This window comes from Nanorana parkeri, unplaced genomic scaffold (genome assembly GCF_000935625.1).
Source record: "Nanorana parkeri isolate BGI_ZX_2015 unplaced genomic scaffold, ASM93562v1 scaffold669, whole genome shotgun sequence".
NCBI classification, from domain to species: domain Eukaryota; kingdom Metazoa; phylum Chordata; class Amphibia; order Anura; family Dicroglossidae; genus Nanorana; species Nanorana parkeri.
In genome coordinates this window covers 823401-842360 of record NW_017306937.1, presented here as the reverse complement: position 1 = coordinate 842360, position 18960 = coordinate 823401, and the positions used below count along the sequence as shown (strand labels likewise).

At 45.6% G+C, this 18960-nt stretch overlaps 1 protein-coding gene across 1 annotated transcript in view; it reads left to right on the top strand.

Moving 5' to 3' along the window:
- The first annotated feature begins 264 nt into the window (after positions 1–264).
- Positions 265–18960, top strand: part of PTGES (prostaglandin E synthase) — a 77146-nt gene continuing 58450 nt past the window's right edge. Inside the window, exon 1 of the mRNA XM_018563519.1 lies at positions 265–418. Within this exon, the coding sequence (XP_018419021.1) occupies positions 314–418 (105 nt within the window). The 5' untranslated portion in view covers positions 265–313. The remainder of the gene's footprint in view (positions 419–18960) is intronic.

The window sequence follows — 18960 nt, the reverse complement described above, 5'->3', positions numbered from 1 at the left end:
AGTTTACTATAACTACAGGGTTGCTTTAGTACATTTTCCAGCATACTGAATTCTGGAAAAAAATGTCCTGTCATTTATTTTAAAAAATCCAAAAACAGGGACAAAAGTGGACAATGAAAGAAAAAATGTGATTGGTCACTACAGCTCAGAATGTATTCCCATTTTCTTTCCTACATTTCCAGTATTTCCAGTGGGAACACAGAGTTAGATCCCCCTTCTTGGGTCACTAGTTATTTAAGTCAAAGCCACTCCTGCTTCCTCTCTCCCCTCCCTGTGCTGTCTTTACTTCACATTCACAACTCCAGCAGGCAAGATGGAAAATCAAGTATTTTTGTCCTTCGTCTTCTACAGCACCCTCCTTATCCTGAAAATGTATACCTTGGCTATAATAACAGGGCAGATTCGGCTCCGCAAAAAAGTAAGTCTCAGACTTTTTTTTTTCTTTCCTATCCCTGTAACTATAATATCTTGTTAATATAGATACTTTTTTCCTCTTTTGGGTTAAGCTTTTTTCAGAAACGTATGTAAAAATTGAAAGCCCCCAGGGGCACGCAAAGACGCCTTTCACTCTTATGAGCTTGAATCCATGTGCTGAAAAAGTAATTCCAAAAATTTAAGGAATTGAAATAACAAACAAAAAAAAACACACGCAGCAACCGGTCGACAGTAACTGTCTCTTTTACTCATATGGTGCTGCTTGTCTAGAAAGGGTTAATACAGTGAAGTTATTGAGAAGGGATGTCAACAACTAACTGACTGAGAAAGTGCAGTCAGTGTTTGAGGTGAATGTGGGCTGCAGCGTGGATTGTATAATGGATTTAACTCTTTCGGCTGCAGCTGTTTCCAGCACGCCTCTGGTACCCAATGGCTGAATTCATGCTTTGCACTGCATGTTTAAATGTTTTATATACAGTGGTACCTCGGTTCACGAACGCTTCTGTTTGGGAACAATTCGGTTCACGAACAGGAAGTTCGGCAAACTTTTGCTTCCGTTCGCGAACTCCGCTTCGGGTGACGAACACAAGCGCAGCCATTTTCCCTGCTCTGACACATGGTCATGGCTTCCTCTAGTCAAGATCGCGGTCTCATCACAGTTTGATTCGATTCACGATCAATTCGGTTCGCGACCAGAAGCGTGGAACGAATTAAGTTTGTGAACCGAGGTACCACTGTACGTCGTATTGCTGGTGCTTTCACCCTGATGCATCGACGTGTGTTTAACTGCATTTCTCTGCATGCATTTTCAACATGCTTATCTCTCTGGTGGCCCTTATCCCTTACCTTCCGTCCATTCCAGTGCTGCATGCAGTTCTAACAACCAGTGCATGGTGTAATGCCGTTGTACTGTACTGCACCGTGCTGCACAGTGGTGTGAACTGGGCGGATTGTAAACCAGGCACTGTACTTTGTTGTGCTGGAAAAGGCTTCTAGTGCAGCCCCAACACATCGGATGTGAACAAGCCCTCAGTGTCTTAAAGTGGTATTACTGTAAAGTCAAAAATCTTTTTCCCTCCCCCCAATGTAAAAAAAAAGACTTACCTTAAATGATGTTTCTTAATCCGATCTTCTTCTTTCTTGTCCTTTTCATCTGTCCCTCCAGCGCTGCGGCGGGAGGGATCCAGCGCTGACTCCTCTGAGCTTGCTGGCACTTCCTGTCCCACGGTGTCTGCATGCGGGTACACGCTGATGTTCTTGGAAAGTGTTTTTGCAAGAAAAGTCTACAAATCTTTCTGGCAGTAGGATCTTCAAATAACTATCTCACATACGTATGAGGTTAGCCTTACCTCAGCTATAGATTAACCAATGTATGATCTATTGGGACACAAGTTGAGTGACTTCCATGTCTTGGTTGTGACTGCCACATTGCCAATAATACTTTTTTACCCAACATCCCATTACTACACATGTGGAATAGTAAAAAAAAATGGTCAATTCCTGTAAAGAAGAGATATTATACTTACCTCTCCTGCCACTCGTGCCATAGGTCTTTACTATCTTCAATAGCTACGGCAGCTGGAGAATCCTCTTCACACCACAAAGAGTGCGTTCTAGAACGCTCGACTTATGGAACGTCAACTGGCCGGCTCCCTGCGTTCAAGGATGGGCGGGGCTGTGGCACCGCAGCCACGCCCCCCTCCCACCCGCAGTGCGATCACCCACACCCGAATGCGCGGCACATTAGTGCCTGCATTCTGGTCCAGGGTGATCTGCAAAATAGGGCGTGCAGCATTTTTGCAGATTGCACTGGACTGGAACGAAGGCACTAATGTGCCACGTGTTCAGGTGTGGGCGATCGCACTGCGGGTGGGGGGACTCTGGTAGCCAATCCATGTGTGACAATGATGTCTCATGCTCCCTGAACCACTCTTTCACAATTTGAGCCCGGTGAATCCCGGCATTGTCATCTTGGAATATACCCGTGCTATTAGGGAAGAAAAAAAATCCATTGATGGAAAAACCTGGCTAATCAATATATTCAGGTAGGCAACTGAGCTCGTTTTTTGGGCACATAACTTTGCTGACCCTAGACTTTTTAACCAATGGAAGACTCTTACGTATTTCCACCGGTAACAGTTATGGGGGGGGGGGCATTCCACACCACTTTGTAACATATAGCTGCAGGGTGTACGCCTCCCTGCAACTAATTGGCTCAGGAGTTGGGGGTGACAACCAATAGTTTTGGTGGGCTTGGGTAAACTCAGGTGAACTCGGTTTACACCAAGCCCAGCCTCATCACTACTCACTATCATTCTCTTGTTGTAGCTGCTTTATTGTTTTTAAAGGCATTTATTTCCCTTCAGTTTCCCTTGGTGATCCTGCCTATAACATACTTCTTGTCCTACAGTGACAACACTTACTCAGACTACTGTACTGTATCTATGGAGGAGCAACATTGTCACCCTAGGACAGGACTACAAAACTTTTCAACTCTCCTCTGTGGTGGGGTCTATGTTGGGCAGTGTCCACACCACATCCTGCACCGGGCTGCAGGGTCTCGGGGGGGGGGGGGGGGGTCCACAGATCCTGCACAACCCCCCTGAGATCCTGCAGATTTAGGGGGGGTGCCCTAGTTTCGTCTTGCCTAGAGCGGCCCCCAAACCAGAATACCCCACTGGATAGGGACCTTAGATTGTAAGGTCCTTGAGGTCAGGGACTGATGTGAATGTGCGCTGAGTAAATTGTCAGTGCTATATAAATAAATGTTGGGATTTGTCGTCAAAGCACAGCTGGATGTCTGGAGTTTCCCACCCTTGCATATACAAACCGAAAAGGGACCAAAGAAGAGAAGTTCATTCCTGGGGTTTATAGTGTTTGTGTTTTGCTACTGCTCTGTGTATGTGACGCATTTCTGAAAGATCTGGCACACAGTACTGAATTTTAGATTGAATTATATAGAGAGGAGTGCACATTTTTTGCAAAACTCTGAATGTGTTATTTGTGTGTGAACTGCTTTTATTCCTCCACGCATCAACAGCAGCACATGGGGAATGTGTGGTCAGCACATGGTAAATGCATCATAAACATATCCTAAAAGCAATCCATTTTTACTTGAAAGTTCCTAAAAGCATGCCCTGGAAGGAGATCCAGCTTCATTCCAGTACCCCCATGAACAATATTTATGTAACATTTACACATCCGACTTGACATGTGATGGTGAAATAATTGACAGATCAGATTTTCAGGAAATTCTTAACCTTTGGAGCAGGAAAATCCTGAATAGCTGAATTTTAACGGCCCTGTAAATGCCAGTGATAACAAAGAATGGTTTATTCCTGTTGGTCACATGTGTGGGTGACCCTGATGCTTTTAGTGACACGACAGTTAAAGCATCAATACTAATTGACTCACCTTTGTTAGGTGTGTATCTAAACCCAAACACTTAACCCAAATATGCTGCTGAACATGTTCCTTTAATACAGGGGAGGGCAATTCATTTTCTCAAGGTGCCACTTGAAACTGGGACTGTTGTGGAGGGTCAACACATTACTGTGAAGGTGTGTAGGCACACACGCACATACGTGAACTGATAAAAAATCTCATAATGTAAGTGTGTACTCCGATCGAGGCAACTAATAATTAGCTGTCCTCATCAGAAGCCCCCCTACATTGTTTGCTCCCATCAGAGTGCCCCCAACTTTCATAATGATTGTAAATGGTGGGGGCAACTAATGTAAGTTGGCACTCCGACGAGGACAACTAATAATCAGATTGCCCTCTTTTTTTTTTTTTTATAGTTAATGTAAGGGGGCACTCTGATGGGGACAACTCATTAGTAGGCCAGAGGCAGGAGCTGGGAGGTGGAACAGGTTGCCAGAGAGGATGGAAGAAGATATTCTTCCATCCTTCTGTAATGCTGGGCATGGGGAACACATTTGATGTCCTGGCGGTCCTAGTAACCAATGACTGCAGGAAAGGTGGACACCGTACGCCATTGGTTGCTAGGATGCCAGTGGTCTTAGCAACCAACGGCTGAAGAGGAGGGGCCTGCGCTGGGCTTTGGCTTGCAGTGGATGGCCTATGCATCCACTGTCATCCACCCATAACGGAGTGCAGGTCAGCGATCAGCCCGGGTCTGGACCATGGGCTGGACAGGGACAGCCAAAGGGCCGGGTGTGGCCTGTCGGCTTTAGAATGCCCAGGTTTGCTTTAATGTTTTATATGTCTTACTTCTAAATAAATTGTTCCAGCAAGATGTATCCACAGGCACTTCCTTTTCTAGGATAACAACAGTTACTTAGCTCAGTGTTTTCCCCCTAGGCATTTCTGAGTTGGTCTACAAGCAGCCGTGCCAATACATATTGTGCACATCCTCCTGTAGTCACCATAACAAAACTTTAAGTCTACTGTGAAGTAGAACTCCTGGTACACTAAAAACTTACCCTTGCAATGGGGTTACCCCCACACTGCAAGGGTTAAGTCATTTTGTCTAAGGGGCTCAAATAAAGCTGTATTACTCCTCCGATCCTCGGTCCCGCCGGGCTGCTAGAGTGGTCCCCACAGCCTATTCTCCCATTGGTTCTGGGGGTCTAATGACCACTGATGTCATCTCATCTAATGCAGGTACATTGACTCGCATTAGATGTGAGGAGATCGAGAGGCATGTCATAGCTGGAGTGGCGGGGGAGAGGTGAGCAATGGTATATCTGCTTTATTTGATCCCCCTATACAAAACGAGCACTTAACCTTAAGGGCTCGCTCACACCAGTTGCAGTGCGTTCCGGCCCGATTCTGGCCAGATCGCACTGCCTCGCATTGTGGCCGGCTCACTTTTTAGGGGGGTTGGGGGGCGTGGCGAGCCATTGAAGTGAATGGCACCTTAGCCATGCCCTCCAGCCACAATGCGATCGGCCACACGGGATCGCAAGACACATTATGCCTGTGGTCCGATCAAAATGCTGCAAGCACTATTTTGATCGCACTGGACCGCAGGCATAATGTGCCCTGTGGTCCCGTGCGGCCGATCGCATTGAGGCTGGAGGGCGTGGCTTCAGTGCCATTCACTTCAATGGCCCGCCACGCCCCCTCCTGCCCCACAAAAAAGTGAGCCGGCCGCAATTCGATGCAGTGCGTTCTGGCCAGAATCGAGCCGAAACGCACTGCATCTGGTGTGAAGGAGGGCTCACAGTGCAGGGGTAGCCCCACTGCAAGGGTAAGTTTTTTCTTTCTACTTTGTATTCTTCTTTAGAGCAAAGATGGTTACGTGACCCCTAACTGTCCCGACTCATGTACATGTGCAGGAAAAGATTCACCTTTTACACCATGTTTCATGTTACAGCCGTATTCAGGGGGCATTTTTGCTCTGTTGTAGAACTACACTGGCTGAAACCCCTTCAGCACCAGACACTTACAGAAAAGGTAGATGCCTGGTTCTCCTTCGTACACTACAGTTCCTCCTGCTTACCCTGAAGTCACTACAGGTCTCCAGAACAGACAAAAAAGGGAAATCTTTCAATGGCGACACCTGTTTCTTTGACAATTGTAAGGACCTTCCTCTCATTTTGAGAAGCTTCCCACTTCCTGTTGTGTCCCTGGGATAGGAAGTGAGGGAAATCTCCTTAGTGAGCACAAAGACAGCAATCAAAACCTGCCACTATCCAAAACTAAAAAATCTAATGGCTTTAACATCTGTATTGTATGTCTGTGGGTAGCTTAAGGGTCTCTTTGATGTCTCAGTAGGTGGAGTTAACCAGAAAAGCTGTACGTGCGTCACCTCTGGTCATGCATTGTGGTGTCTTTTATATAAGATATTTGTATTTAGAGGTAATCCCCGTCTCCCACGCCCATGGTTCACATATCCCTGTGAAAAGGTCACATTACGTCTCTATTCAGTGATCTATTAGGAAAGTGGGCCACAGGGCGTGTAGATAGAGGTGGGAGGAACTGCTCAGCCCCCAGCTAGGAAGAAGCTAGGAAGAAAACCTGAACCCATCACAGTCACTGGTGATGCTTAAAGAGACCCTAACGCTTAACTATTCACTTCAATAACAATCTTTCCATTGGATTATATGTGAATTAAATGCAGAGCCGAAGCTAGAGGGGGGCTGGGGTGGGGGCATGTGTCCTGGGTGCCGCTTTAGGAGGGGTGCCACTGGCCGTGTGGATTGAGAATTTCTCCCGTGGGGGGGGGTCAACTCTGAGCCTTTGCCCGGTGACAGAATGTCTAGGTTCCCCACTGATTAAATTTATTATAGGCTTATTAGTCACAGCCCCCTTGAGTAGCCCTCAAAAAGCCCTGTGAGTGCTAATGGACACCACCATCTTGGATGTGATATCAGCAGCTGCAGCAGTCTCAAGTGACACTCATTAAAGGAGAACTATGGACTGAGGCTGAGTGAAAATCACTCACCTCATAATTCTCCTTTAATATTCCCCTTAGCTATTAAAGGGTTATATAGGGATGTAAGTGGAGGGGCAAAGGAGCTGGGCCAGCACAAATACCAGTTAGACACTCCCAGAAGGGCTGTAGGTAGGTGCAGTACGGCCAATGGCCACAAGATGCCCCCATGGGGCCCTGGAGATAGATGTAGCTCTGGCTTGTGGAGACTCTGTGTCCCAGGAGAGCTGATTTTTAGGGGGCGCCCGAGAGCGGAAGGCAATTCAGGAGTTCCGTTCAGTACAGGAGAGCAAAAGTCTAAGACTGTATGCAGAGTCTCCGGAGGGAGACTGTTTCTAAAACATAGGCTGGTCCATGGGAAGGACAGGACCAGGCCTAGGACTATGTAGAGCTACCGAGATTCCCTAGTTTCCCCGGAGGGGGAAACCACTGAGCTAGGACTGACAAGAATGGGATACCGGAGAATAGTGAGAAGCTGTAAGACTGACAATATTTGCCAGTGGGCCTCTGGCCGAAGTAAGTTGTGGACTCAGGGCTGCACCTGGGCTGTTCTTCTCTCTCTCTAATCTGCAGGCCTAGATTTCCCACAAGGCCACCGAGGCCCGGCCTTGGGGTGGCAGAGCGCAGAGGGGCGGCAGCGGTGAGCATGTGGGGAAGTTGTGTGCGCCGGTGTAAGGTGTCCCGGCGGCGGACCGTAGTGTGCGGCCGCTGGCCAATCACGTTGTTTAAAAAATAATTAAATAAATAATAAAAAAAAAATAAGAAGAAATAATTGAATAAAAAAATAAAAAGTGATACAAATAAAGAAACAGTAAAAAGAAAAATTGAAAACTAACCCCGCCACCCTGCCATCTGGTTGCCATTCACAATTTAGGGACTCGGGGGTGGCTGAGCGTATGCTTATTGTCATGTTCATCCTTTTCAAGTAAAACCAAGAAAAGACTATCTGTGTGGACTGGTTCTTCTCCCTCCAACCTCTGAGACGGTGGGGGTTCTACAGGAGTGTGATGTTGGACGGTATCGTGGATGCAACCATCCTGAGGAGGGTATGTGTGCAAAGGGGCTATGCCCGACATGGGGTGCCTTTCATGGTGGCCTTTCTCCCTAAGGGGGAGGAAGCGCAGAATACCGCAGAGGCGGTGGAAGCCATGAGGCCCTGTGTGCGCAGTACTACACGTGTGAGAGTTGTTTGCACGAGGCCAGAGCCGAGGCCCCTGACCGTGGGGTGCCTGGTGTTGTGTTGCATACATGGGGTTACACAGAGCCAACCCAAAGGGAACACACACGCAACACCCCAAGAGTGAACCCCGCCTACAGGGCTATTACTTGGCAAGGAAGGGGGGGCAGTTCTAGGGAATTGATACTTTAGGAGTACGCGGCCGTACGCCGCCCTATGCTCACCCGCCCTGCACGTCCGTGCGGGTGTCCGTGCTCATACGCTGAAAGGATGGATCCTGTCTGCGTCCGAGCCGGGACACCCGCACCCGTAAGGACCTGCACTTGGGGTGAGCATAGAGCGGCGTACGGCAGCATACACCCATAGAGAAGGACAGGGGCTGCGTACTAATCACACGCAGTACCCGTCCTTCCCGGGAGCTGCCCAATAGGGCCGTGCACGCAGCACGGAGCTGTACGTGCCGGCCGATTCTCGTGTGAATGAGGCCTAAGAGTGCTGATCTCTGTCTGGAAATGCTAGTTACCTAGATGCCTCTGGCTTTAATTCCCTGACTCACTGACCTGGTACAACTGTGCAACAGATGCAGTCAGTTTGCGCTTTTCACAGTTCCAACTCACTAAAAACATTGAGGGGAATTTATCAAAATGGGAGCAGGCAAAATCTGGAGCTGCTGTGCATGGCAACCAATCAGTTTCTCTCTTTTATTTTCAAATCTTACCTGAACAAACTAAAGAGAGAAGCTGATTGGTTACTAAGGGCAACTGCTCCAAATTCTGTCTGCTCTAGTTTTGATAAATTCCACCCAATGTCCTCCCTGGGTGGCCAATATCCTGTCTCAATTGTTGTTTATAAGGGAGGCAGAATGATTGCATTTCAATACAGAGATCCCTCTGGAGAGTAATTTACAAATCTCTAAATGTAAGACTACAATAATATGATATATACTAATAACAAATACATGTAATTATCAGGGATCTTTCATAATCAAACTCATGTAATCTTCAGGCCGTATTATAAATGCCCAATAAGTATAATTACGTAATGACACAGTATGTGATTCAGAGATTATTTATTGAAAATAATAAATGTATACATACATAGTCCCAATTTATATAACCTATAACCATTGGTTGTACATACATTAAACCTAAACTTCAGGCAAAAAGATGAATACATATACGATTTGTATATACATAGCGTATACATACACATATACATTATATACAATATGGAAGCTGTATTACATCACAAAGAGTTTTTTTATTTTTGTCCATTCAGTCCTTAGTTTTACACAGTTCTGCCACACAGCACAGCTCTGTCCAGCAGGGCAGGATACCTGATTATTTCAGTTAAATAAAACTCACAGGTCTCCACTCCACCCCCAGCTTGTGACTGGGCAGTTAAAAGAGAAGCAACAGACTGATGTGCTTGTCTCTCTGTCACCCTGCTCTTTCCTTCTTTTTAGCATTCTGTTTGCACTGCAGTACAACTGATTGGTGCCTTGTGCTGCTTCTCCCTCTCCCAGTCTAAACTCTGTTGTACAGAAAATACAAGCGGCTGATATCAACACCAAGCGCGGAGCAGGTGCAGAGCAGATCAGTTGCAGACCGGATCAAAACTGCGCCCAATGTATTCCAATGGTATTTTTTGCTCCAGTTCACATCGCAGCGTGCAGTTGCAGAGCAGATCTAGAGCAGGTGAAAAAACTGCAGCAGGCCCTATTTTACCAGCTCTGGATCTGCTCTGTAACGCATGCAAACACATCAAAAACGCATGCAAATGCCTGAAAGAAAAACATTTTTTGTTTTTTTTTACCAAAAAGAGCCCGGAACGCATCAAAAACCGCATCTAAAAGACTAGCGTGCGTGTGCAGAAACCTGACCGGGTCTGCTCTGCATTTGGTGTGAACAAGGCCTTACACTGCTAGGATGCATAATAAAATACATAGCTGTGTTCTTTTCTGTTTTATGTACTTTTCTGAAGTTGAACACAAAAAGTAATAATTCATATGTAGTAAAGTGCTGAGAACAAGTATCGGTTATGGCATACAGCTGTCATTTGTTATGCCGTAAACTGGAACATGAAAGCATACCAAGTATAAATATTGCTATACAATTGTCATGGTATCGCATATCAAGCTGCAGTTGTAGCAATAGATGCATCCTGAGACATACAGATCATGTGCAAAATGGGGCTCCAAGCACCAAACTGTCAGGATTTAAACTGACCCCTTTTCAAGGTGGACCTTCTTCATAGTCAGGTGATATAACCCTGAAGGTACCTGTGTAGCGCACTGTGCTGCCGACGGAGCCGGATTTACTCTCTCTGCTGCCCAAATGCCAGGTTCCTCAATGCGCCTCCCTACCCGCCAAACCCCCAACAATGGAGAATGGCAACCAGATGGCGGGGGCGGCACGGTTTGTTTTCATGTTTACATTTTTTTATCACTTTTTTTTAAAATATTTTTATTTTTTATAATTTTTTTATCTAATTATATTTTTTAACTTTTTTATCACTTTTTTTAATTTCAATTGTTATTATGTCTTATTTTTTGCGTTTTATTTATTTTATAATTTTTTTATCATTTTTAATTTTTTTTAATTTAATTTAATTTTAAAGCCTTATGGCGGGGGCGGCACGGTTTGTTTTCATGTTTACATTTTTTTATCACTTTTTTTTAAAATATTTTTATTTTTTATAATTTTTTTATCTAATTATATTTTTTAACTTTTTTATCACTTTTTTTAATTTCAATTGTTATTATGTCTTATTTTTTGCGTTTTATTTATTTTATAATTTTTTTATCATTTTTAATTTTTTTTAATTTAATTTAATTTTAAAGCCTGTGTGATAGCATTTGGAGTTGACAGGTTCTCTTTATTGAACTTGTCATCTCCAATACAGGAGTTTGAGCACAGGACTGTGCTGGCTCTCCTGTGACAGAGAGAGGAGGGGATGTTCACCCAGCGGGATGAGGAATGCCGCCGGATCCCCTCCTCTCTCCTGACACTGTCGGGCTCTCGGTCCACGACCGAGTGCCTGACTTTTTAGAGGGGGTGACACCAAAATGACTGTCAGTCATTTTGGTGTCACCCCTCCAATGGTGTCACTCAGGTGCGTGCCGCACCCCCCTTGTGACGCCACTGTGCTGAAGTAATTCTGGAAGGAAGTCCATAGGATATTAGGAAGACTAGAAAACATGCACAAGCTTCCTTTTAAGCTGGCCATGCACTATGCGCTTTTTGGACGGTTCTGGATGAACTATTCCAAATTTGTGGAGTGGGTGCCCCTGTCGGCAGCCTTCAGCAAATCGAAATGTAGTGAAACATGTTGAGGGGTGATTACAAGAATCAGGTGCTTGCATAAGCATGTAAGCATGTAAAGAGGTGATTACAAGTATAAAGCAAAGGTAAGACCCACTAAACCTCATCATAGTATATATGAAGTAAATATAGGATATAGTTTAATGAGGGGATTAACATCATAATGGTCATGTATACAGTTCCCGTAATCCAGTAGACGACTGGCATTAGCAGATGTATACCTGAAATGAACATTGCTAGGTTCTTGTGCATTCCTCTTGGAAAAAAAGAGTGTCTACTTTATATACTGAATACATGATTTAATGATGTAATCGTCTGGGGAAAAAAAATTTCCCTCTTGTCTAGCTTAGCTTGTTTTTTCACCATATATCTCATTCATGAAGCAATATGCAAAATGAAAAGTAAAGTCCAATGTTTGAATATTACTACAATGTTTCCCAATGCGTATTTGTACATCTCTTGTGGTCAACCCAACCAGCCAAAGGGAAATGTCACAAGGTACTGAATATAATGTACATATTGTATAATATTTGCCTGTACATTGATGTAGGTCTTTCACAAAATTGCACTGGGCACAATATCAACAAGGTGGTATGCCACTAGGTGGAGGTAGGGCAGAATACCCATTACAATGGGATTGTCACAGAGAGCTGAAGAGAAGTTACCATGTACCAGGTCATCCCATAAAAACATGAGCTTCTGGAATGTTCAAAGCAGAAGATCATTGCTTCCTATAACAGGCCGATATTTACAGTACCTTTAGGCCAGTGGTGGTCAACTTACTTGTTACAAGGGGCCATTCATGGAATTTAATGCTACAGAAAGCTGCCAAAGACGATGTCTGTGAAGGTCCTTCTTCATCCAGGTCATGGTAGAGCTAGCAGTAGTTAGTCACATTCATCTGAACTTGTTCTGAAACATTGGAGACATTTTGCAGCTTATCCACGACTCTTGGCTGAAGTGACATTAAGGGCTGGTTCACACCATCTCCAGTGCGTTCCGGCAAGGTTAGTACCCAGATCGCATAGTGGAAGCCTCCCCGCGTCCTGCTGTGGGAGGGGGCGTGGTGGTGCAATCGCCCGCACCAGAACACGTGACACAGCAGTGCTTGCGTTCTGGTCCAGTGCAATCGCAAAAAATAGTGCATAAACTATTTTTTGCGATCGCACTAGACCGGAACGCAGGCATTGCATCCCCCAGAGCGCGGGGAGGCTTCCACTATGCCATCCCGTGCGTTCCGGCCTCTTACTGTGCCGGAACGCACTGGAGATGGTGTTAACTGCCCTAAACTCAGGATGAATTAGAGCAGAGACTGCGAGCCAGGCCTTCTCGTCCAACATCAGTACCTGACCTCACAAATGGGCTTCGGGAAGAATGGTCAAGCACTCCCATAGACACACTCCTAAACCTTGTGGATGTCTTCCCAGAAGAGCTGAAGCTGTTATAGCTGCAAAGGGCAGGCCAACTCAACATTGAACCCTACGGACTAAGACTGGGATGCCATTAGAGTTCATGTGCATGTAAAAGCCGGCGTCCCTATACTTTTGCCAATATAGTGTATATAGAAATATATTTTTTACAAAATATGTATTTTAGGTATGCTGTGTGAATAAGAACACATAAATATATGAAGGGAGTTTTCTCAATCTTGATGACAAAAGTGGAATAACACTTTAAGTTGATATGAAGCAGAAGACAGAAGTCCGGTGACCTTTCATACTATAGTATAAGGCTCAGACAAAGTAGGTAAAGATGAATAACAGGATAAATATCAATCTTGAATAAGTAAGATTGCACAATTATAATGAAATCAGACTGAACATTCATATTCTTGCATAAGTCTAGTGATGACGAATTCTCCCGAACACTAACAAATAAAAAAAAATGAAGGGAAATAGAAAGCAAACTCTATTTACTAGGAATAGCCTCAGGACATGAGTAAAGTTTTATTACATGTTAAATAGTAACTGTACTGACATGCTCTATACACTCCATTTGTCACATTTGTTTTCTATAGCAGTTTTATGTGACCCGTAATTGCGTTCTAGCGTTTGCTTCAGTGGCCATGTGTGGCTAATTTTTTGCTATAAACAAATGGAACAGAATGAAAGTGCAAAACGCTATATTTAGTACATATCCGAGAAGGTAACGTTAATTGGTGGTGATCACATGTGAACTTTCCGCCAAAACTATGATGTCACTCTAGGCACACATTGCAAAAGTCGATATTCCGAGTTTATCAGCAAAGCTTTCATTGTCAGCTTTCTCCATCCGTATGGTCAAAAATAGCCAGCAATATTCCTACGCAAATTGGGATTTTTTTGAAGAAAGCCAAGAGTAAAGTACTTATCATAGGTGAGCTTTCCCTCCAGTGACCATAGTATTGAGTAGGGATGCACCGATGCCGATACTTGTCATTTTCACGAGAACTACCCGGGCTGCAGTGGTTGCTGCTGGGACCTGGCTCTGGCGCTCCACCACTGTCCTGAAATCATTAGTCTGTATTGTTTTAGAAAAACTGTCACATGACAATAAACAAAAATGTATGAGTACTTGTGTCTGTAAGTACTTGGGCAAGTATCAGTACTTGTACTTGGAAAAATGGTATCGGTGCATCTCTTTATTTATATTTATAAAAACAAAATCATACATTAAAACAGAGATGTACAAATCCCAGGAGCTCAGTGTGCTCCTTACTAATGACAGCTGCCTCCTAACTTTTGAATTTTTCTCTAGTCTAGTCTTGGAGCTAGAAAAGTATCTGTACTTGTACTTGGTATCGGTGCATCCCTAGTATGGAGGGTGACTTCAGTGTCCAGTCCACAGTACTGGACAGCAATGCAATAACACATTCTTGTGAGATCTGAGACTTTCGACTTTCCCAAAATCCTATAAGCTGGCATCTATTTATTTAAGAGGTTTTTTTGAACATTTTGAAACAATTTTGTAAGGGTGGGTGGGGGGTTACCATGGATTCATAGCACGATTTTTCAGGTGTATGCCATTAAGGGGCATGATCCTCTTTTTTCTGTTACTGCCCGTTCTACTAGGGCTGTTGGGGCATCTTGGGCTTTCCGTCATTGTGCCTCTGTTTCTCAGGTTTGTAAGGCCGCAACTTGGTCTTCTGTTCACTCCTTTGCCAAGTTTTATATGGATGATTTGGCATCTGCGGATGCTGGCCTGGGGCGCAAGGTTTGGCAGGCGGCCCTTTGATGGGGTCTCTGTTGGGGAATATTTGGTTTTTGTGCCCACCCCTCTGCCTGATACTGCTTTGTGACGTCCGCACGGTACATGATCCTAGATCTGTTTCTTGTGTCCTTTAATGAACGGAAGAGGAAATAGTATTTAGGTACTCACCTTAAAATCCTTTTCTCTCCGCTAATTGAAGGGCACAGGTCCCGCCCTCTCTGTTTTGGGTGTGTACTCCTAACTGCCTGTTACTTACTGGAGACTTGTCAAAAGGTGGGGGGTTTGGCCACCACCAGGGGCCGCCCCTAGGCTGTCTTTGGTTTTGTGCCTAGCGTCCTTTTCCTGCAGGTGGTGATATTACCCTTGGGTACATGATGCTAGATCTGTTTGCTATGTCTTTCAATGAACGGAGCGAAAACGATTTTACGGTGAGTACAAAAATCTAGAGAGAGCAGCCACCACTGGTTGCATAAAACTTGTCAGCCATAACAGTAAGTAAATGGCAACTTGATTAAAATTGTATTTTTCTGTACTGACAGTGTTTTTACTGTGGAAAGGTGCATGCACATGCAGAGCAGAGATGTACTGAATATGTTTTTTTTTGCTCTTGCATAACATTTAAAATCTCCATTTCTGATTTTGCAACATCATCAGCTTTGTAACAAGTAATTATTACCTATATATTATTCATGTGGTGGTATGGATGCCTGACAGTGAAGCTGTCGGAAAACTAAGAGGATTAGAAATAAAGGGATCAGAGTTCAGACTGACATGTCCTCCCCTATAGCAAAGATTAAGCTGGAGCTGATTTAATGTGTAAATCAAAGGATAAGCCTTTGGGATTCTTGTAAGTGCTACAGCTAAACACAATGTAACAATATAGTTAAAATGCACCAGCCATCACAATTTTTATCTGCACACGTCCCGCTGTCATGATGCGGTGGGCAGGGCCGGATTAAGAGCAGCACGGGCCTGGTGCTGAGGATTTTGGTGGGCCTTTTTATGTAAATGTCGACGGTCACCAGGGTCCTCTTCCTCCTGTCCGGGCTTTGATTTGTAGTCTCTCTACAGCTTTTAGTGAGTGGTGGAGCTTCAGGGCCTGGCTGCAGCTGGGAGCCTGGTAGGTCTTCCACTGACTCCAAGTAGTAGAGAGACTACAAATCTCAGCAATACATTATATAGCAATGCAGAATATTGCCAACTATAGAGGACTACAAATCCCAGTAATAAATTATACAGCAATGCAGAATACCGCCAACTATAGAGGACTACAAATCCCAGTAATACAGCAATGCAGAATACCAACTACAGAGGACTACAAATCCCAGCAAAACATTACAAAGAAATCAGAATGACACCAGCTATAGAATACTACAAATCCCACAAATACATTGTTAAGCACTGCATAATAATACCATCAGCTATAGAGGACTACAAATCCCAGCCATACTTTATAAAGCAATGCAGAATAATATGAAGCTACATAATATGTGTTGCTCCAGGTTCATGGCCTGATGTCTCCAAGGTCTCAGGAGGTCTGCTCCTGAGACCTTGGAGAAGTACACATATTTCACAAAAATACAAAGTGAAAACGTAAGGTATAACAATGGCCCCACATGGGCCCATGGTGTCATGGTGAAGGGCGCAATGCAGGTTAAATGGAGACATAAATATACAATCTAGACCCTTACGGCAGGTGTAGGAAATATATGCGGGGACCCTGGTCGTAGCATCAACGATGGTCTGCTAAGAGAGGCGATCGGGTTCCCCCGGCCAGAGTCCCACAAAGCAGGTATGGAATCGGGTCTTACTACTATCTGAAAGTAGAGCAGCACCGGGGTTGCGGGGGGAGGGGAGGTAGGAAAGAGAGGGACAAGAGGGGTGAGTGGCTTAGGGGGTTGGGGAAGGAGTAAAGGAAAGAGGGGGGAACATTGCAGTCAAGGAGGGGAGGGCGGAGAGGAGGTGCAGGGTGTTTCTGTCTTGGAGATCTACCCAGCATGTCCTCGGCGTAAGGTCACATACTCTGGAGAGTTGAGAAACTCAATCCTGTAGTACCAAGTGCTCCGGAATTTGGCTGGGGTGTTGAGTGAGCTCGTGAGGTCCTCCATGAGGTATATGTTGTGTACCCTGTCCAGCCATTGGGGAATGGTAGGGGGTTCAGGTCTCTTCCAAAGGGCCGGGATGCAGGCCCGGGCCGCGTTAACCATGTATCGTACCACTGAACGTTTGTAGGTCTTAAGTGGGGTAGTGTTGTGGTGCAGGAGGAAGAAGGCCGGGTCTCGAGGCACCTGGGAGTCAGTAAACCGTTGGATTGTGGTGTGGACCTGGTCCCAAAAGGTTTGGATGGTGGGGCACGACCAAAATATATACAGTATGTCCGCGTGCGGAGTACCGCATCGCCAGCAGTGGGAGGATGTCTGTGGAAACATGTAGTGTTGAAGTTTAGGTGTCCTGTACCATCTGATGACCAGCTTGTAGCCATGACTCCTGATACTTGTTGCTGATTGACGATTGGTAGGAGAGTGTGAGCATCTTCCCGCTTTCCTCCAGACTAAATCGGACCCCGAGGTCCTCCTCCCATCTCGTGAGGAACCATGGAGTAGGGTCAGAGGAGCCAGAGATAAGCTGTTTGTAGTACATAGAGAGGACATGGTATGTCAGTGCGGACTCTTGGTGGCCAGTAAAGCTCTTAGGTTGTCAGTACGGGCTCTTGGTGGTCAGTGTGGGCTTTGGGTGGTCAGTGCTCTGGTTAGTGAGGGCTTTGGGTGGTCGGTGCGGGCTTTGGGTGGTCATTGTGGGCTTTGGGTGGTCAGTGCGGGCTTTGGGTGGTCAGTGCGGGCTCTGGGTGGTTCAGTGCGGTCTCCTGGTGGTCAGTGCGGGCTCCGGGTGGTCAGTGCAGTGGTCAGTGTGGACTCCGGGCGGGCAGTGCGGGCTTTGGGCGGTCAGTGCGGGCTCTGGGCAGTCAGTGCGGGCTCTGGGGCAGTCAGTGCGGGCTCTGGGGCAGTCAGTGCGGGCTCTGGGCAGTCAGTGCGGGCTCTGGGCAGTCAGTGCGGGCTCTGGGGCAGTCAGTGCGGGCTCTGGGGCAGTCAGTGCGAGCTCTGGGCAGTCAGTAGGGGCTCAGGGTGGTCAGTAGGGGCTCTGGGTAGTCGTGCGGGCTTACCGGGTATGTCTTGATGACTGGGTGCAGCTCTCTATTCAGACAGTGACCAGCCGAAATTCAGGCATATTAGATGGCCCCAAGAGGCCCCAACGCATATTAAAGGGCCACTCGCTGGGGCCTCTCTCGCCCTAGTGAAGAGCAAGTGGCCATCTAATATGCCTGAATAGAGGGCCGCCGCTGCCTGATTGTGGCCGGTCACCGACCCGGATACTGAGGCGATCCGGGTCGGCCGGGCCTATTTGCAGAGGCGGGCCAGGAGCAACAGCTCCACCCACCCCTGCCTTAATCTGGCCCTGGGGATGGGAATTCTGATCTATAGATAAACTTGCATTGGACATACCTTGTGTTTTTTTGATAAATGTGCTGCTTTTTTAACTTCTTATTAGCCCTTGGCTAACCATAATTAGCCCCAGTTAACTCCACTCTTTTCTTTTTTTTTACTCATGTTACAAATGTTTTTCTTGTTTTTTTTTTAAATTAAATGTTTTTTTATTCAAATTAGCATTTCTTTATTTTATTTCAAAATAACTTCTCCTTGCTTTGTAGCAGAAACATACTGTACATTTGGAGTCATTACGCACGGGATAAATTGCAGAATAAAATGTGTATTTTTTTTATCTACAATAATACTTAGTTTAAAAAAAAAAATATTGGTCAAAGACACAATTTTTTTATGGTGCATGTAATCAGAGCAGCGGGAGCCAGGTAAAGGAGACAGCACTGCTAAACATGAGAGTGATGCCTTCCTCTGATTTCTCTGCATCTCCCCTCCCGACTTCTAGCAACCTGAGATGCCCTGGTCAGCGTCGCGCTCAGCTCCTGGCAACCAGTGACATGTAAGGTTGCCACCTGTACAGGATTCACCTGGACAGTCCGGGTTTTGAATGCTGTGTCCGAGTTTCATGGCAGCAGAAACCCGGACACAAGATGTCAGGCAGACAGGGGCATCCAACATTAAGATAGGGGCTACTGGTCCCCCACTGAAAATAGTCTCCACTGTGATATTTACATATGAATGGGCGGCACTATTTACATATGAAAAAGGCACCACTCATTCTCCCAAAAAAGTGTCTGCGCGTCTCTTGAGTGTTCGGGTTTCGCTTGAAGAAAAGGTGGCAACCCTATTGACATTCCTTGTTTGCCGGAAGCTTGGGGACACCAACCAGAGTATCCCAGGTTGCTAAGAGTCGGGAAGGGAGATGCAGAGCAGGAAGATGCATATGGCTCTTACACATCTCCCCCCGGCTCTTAGAAACTTGTAACACTCTGACCGGAA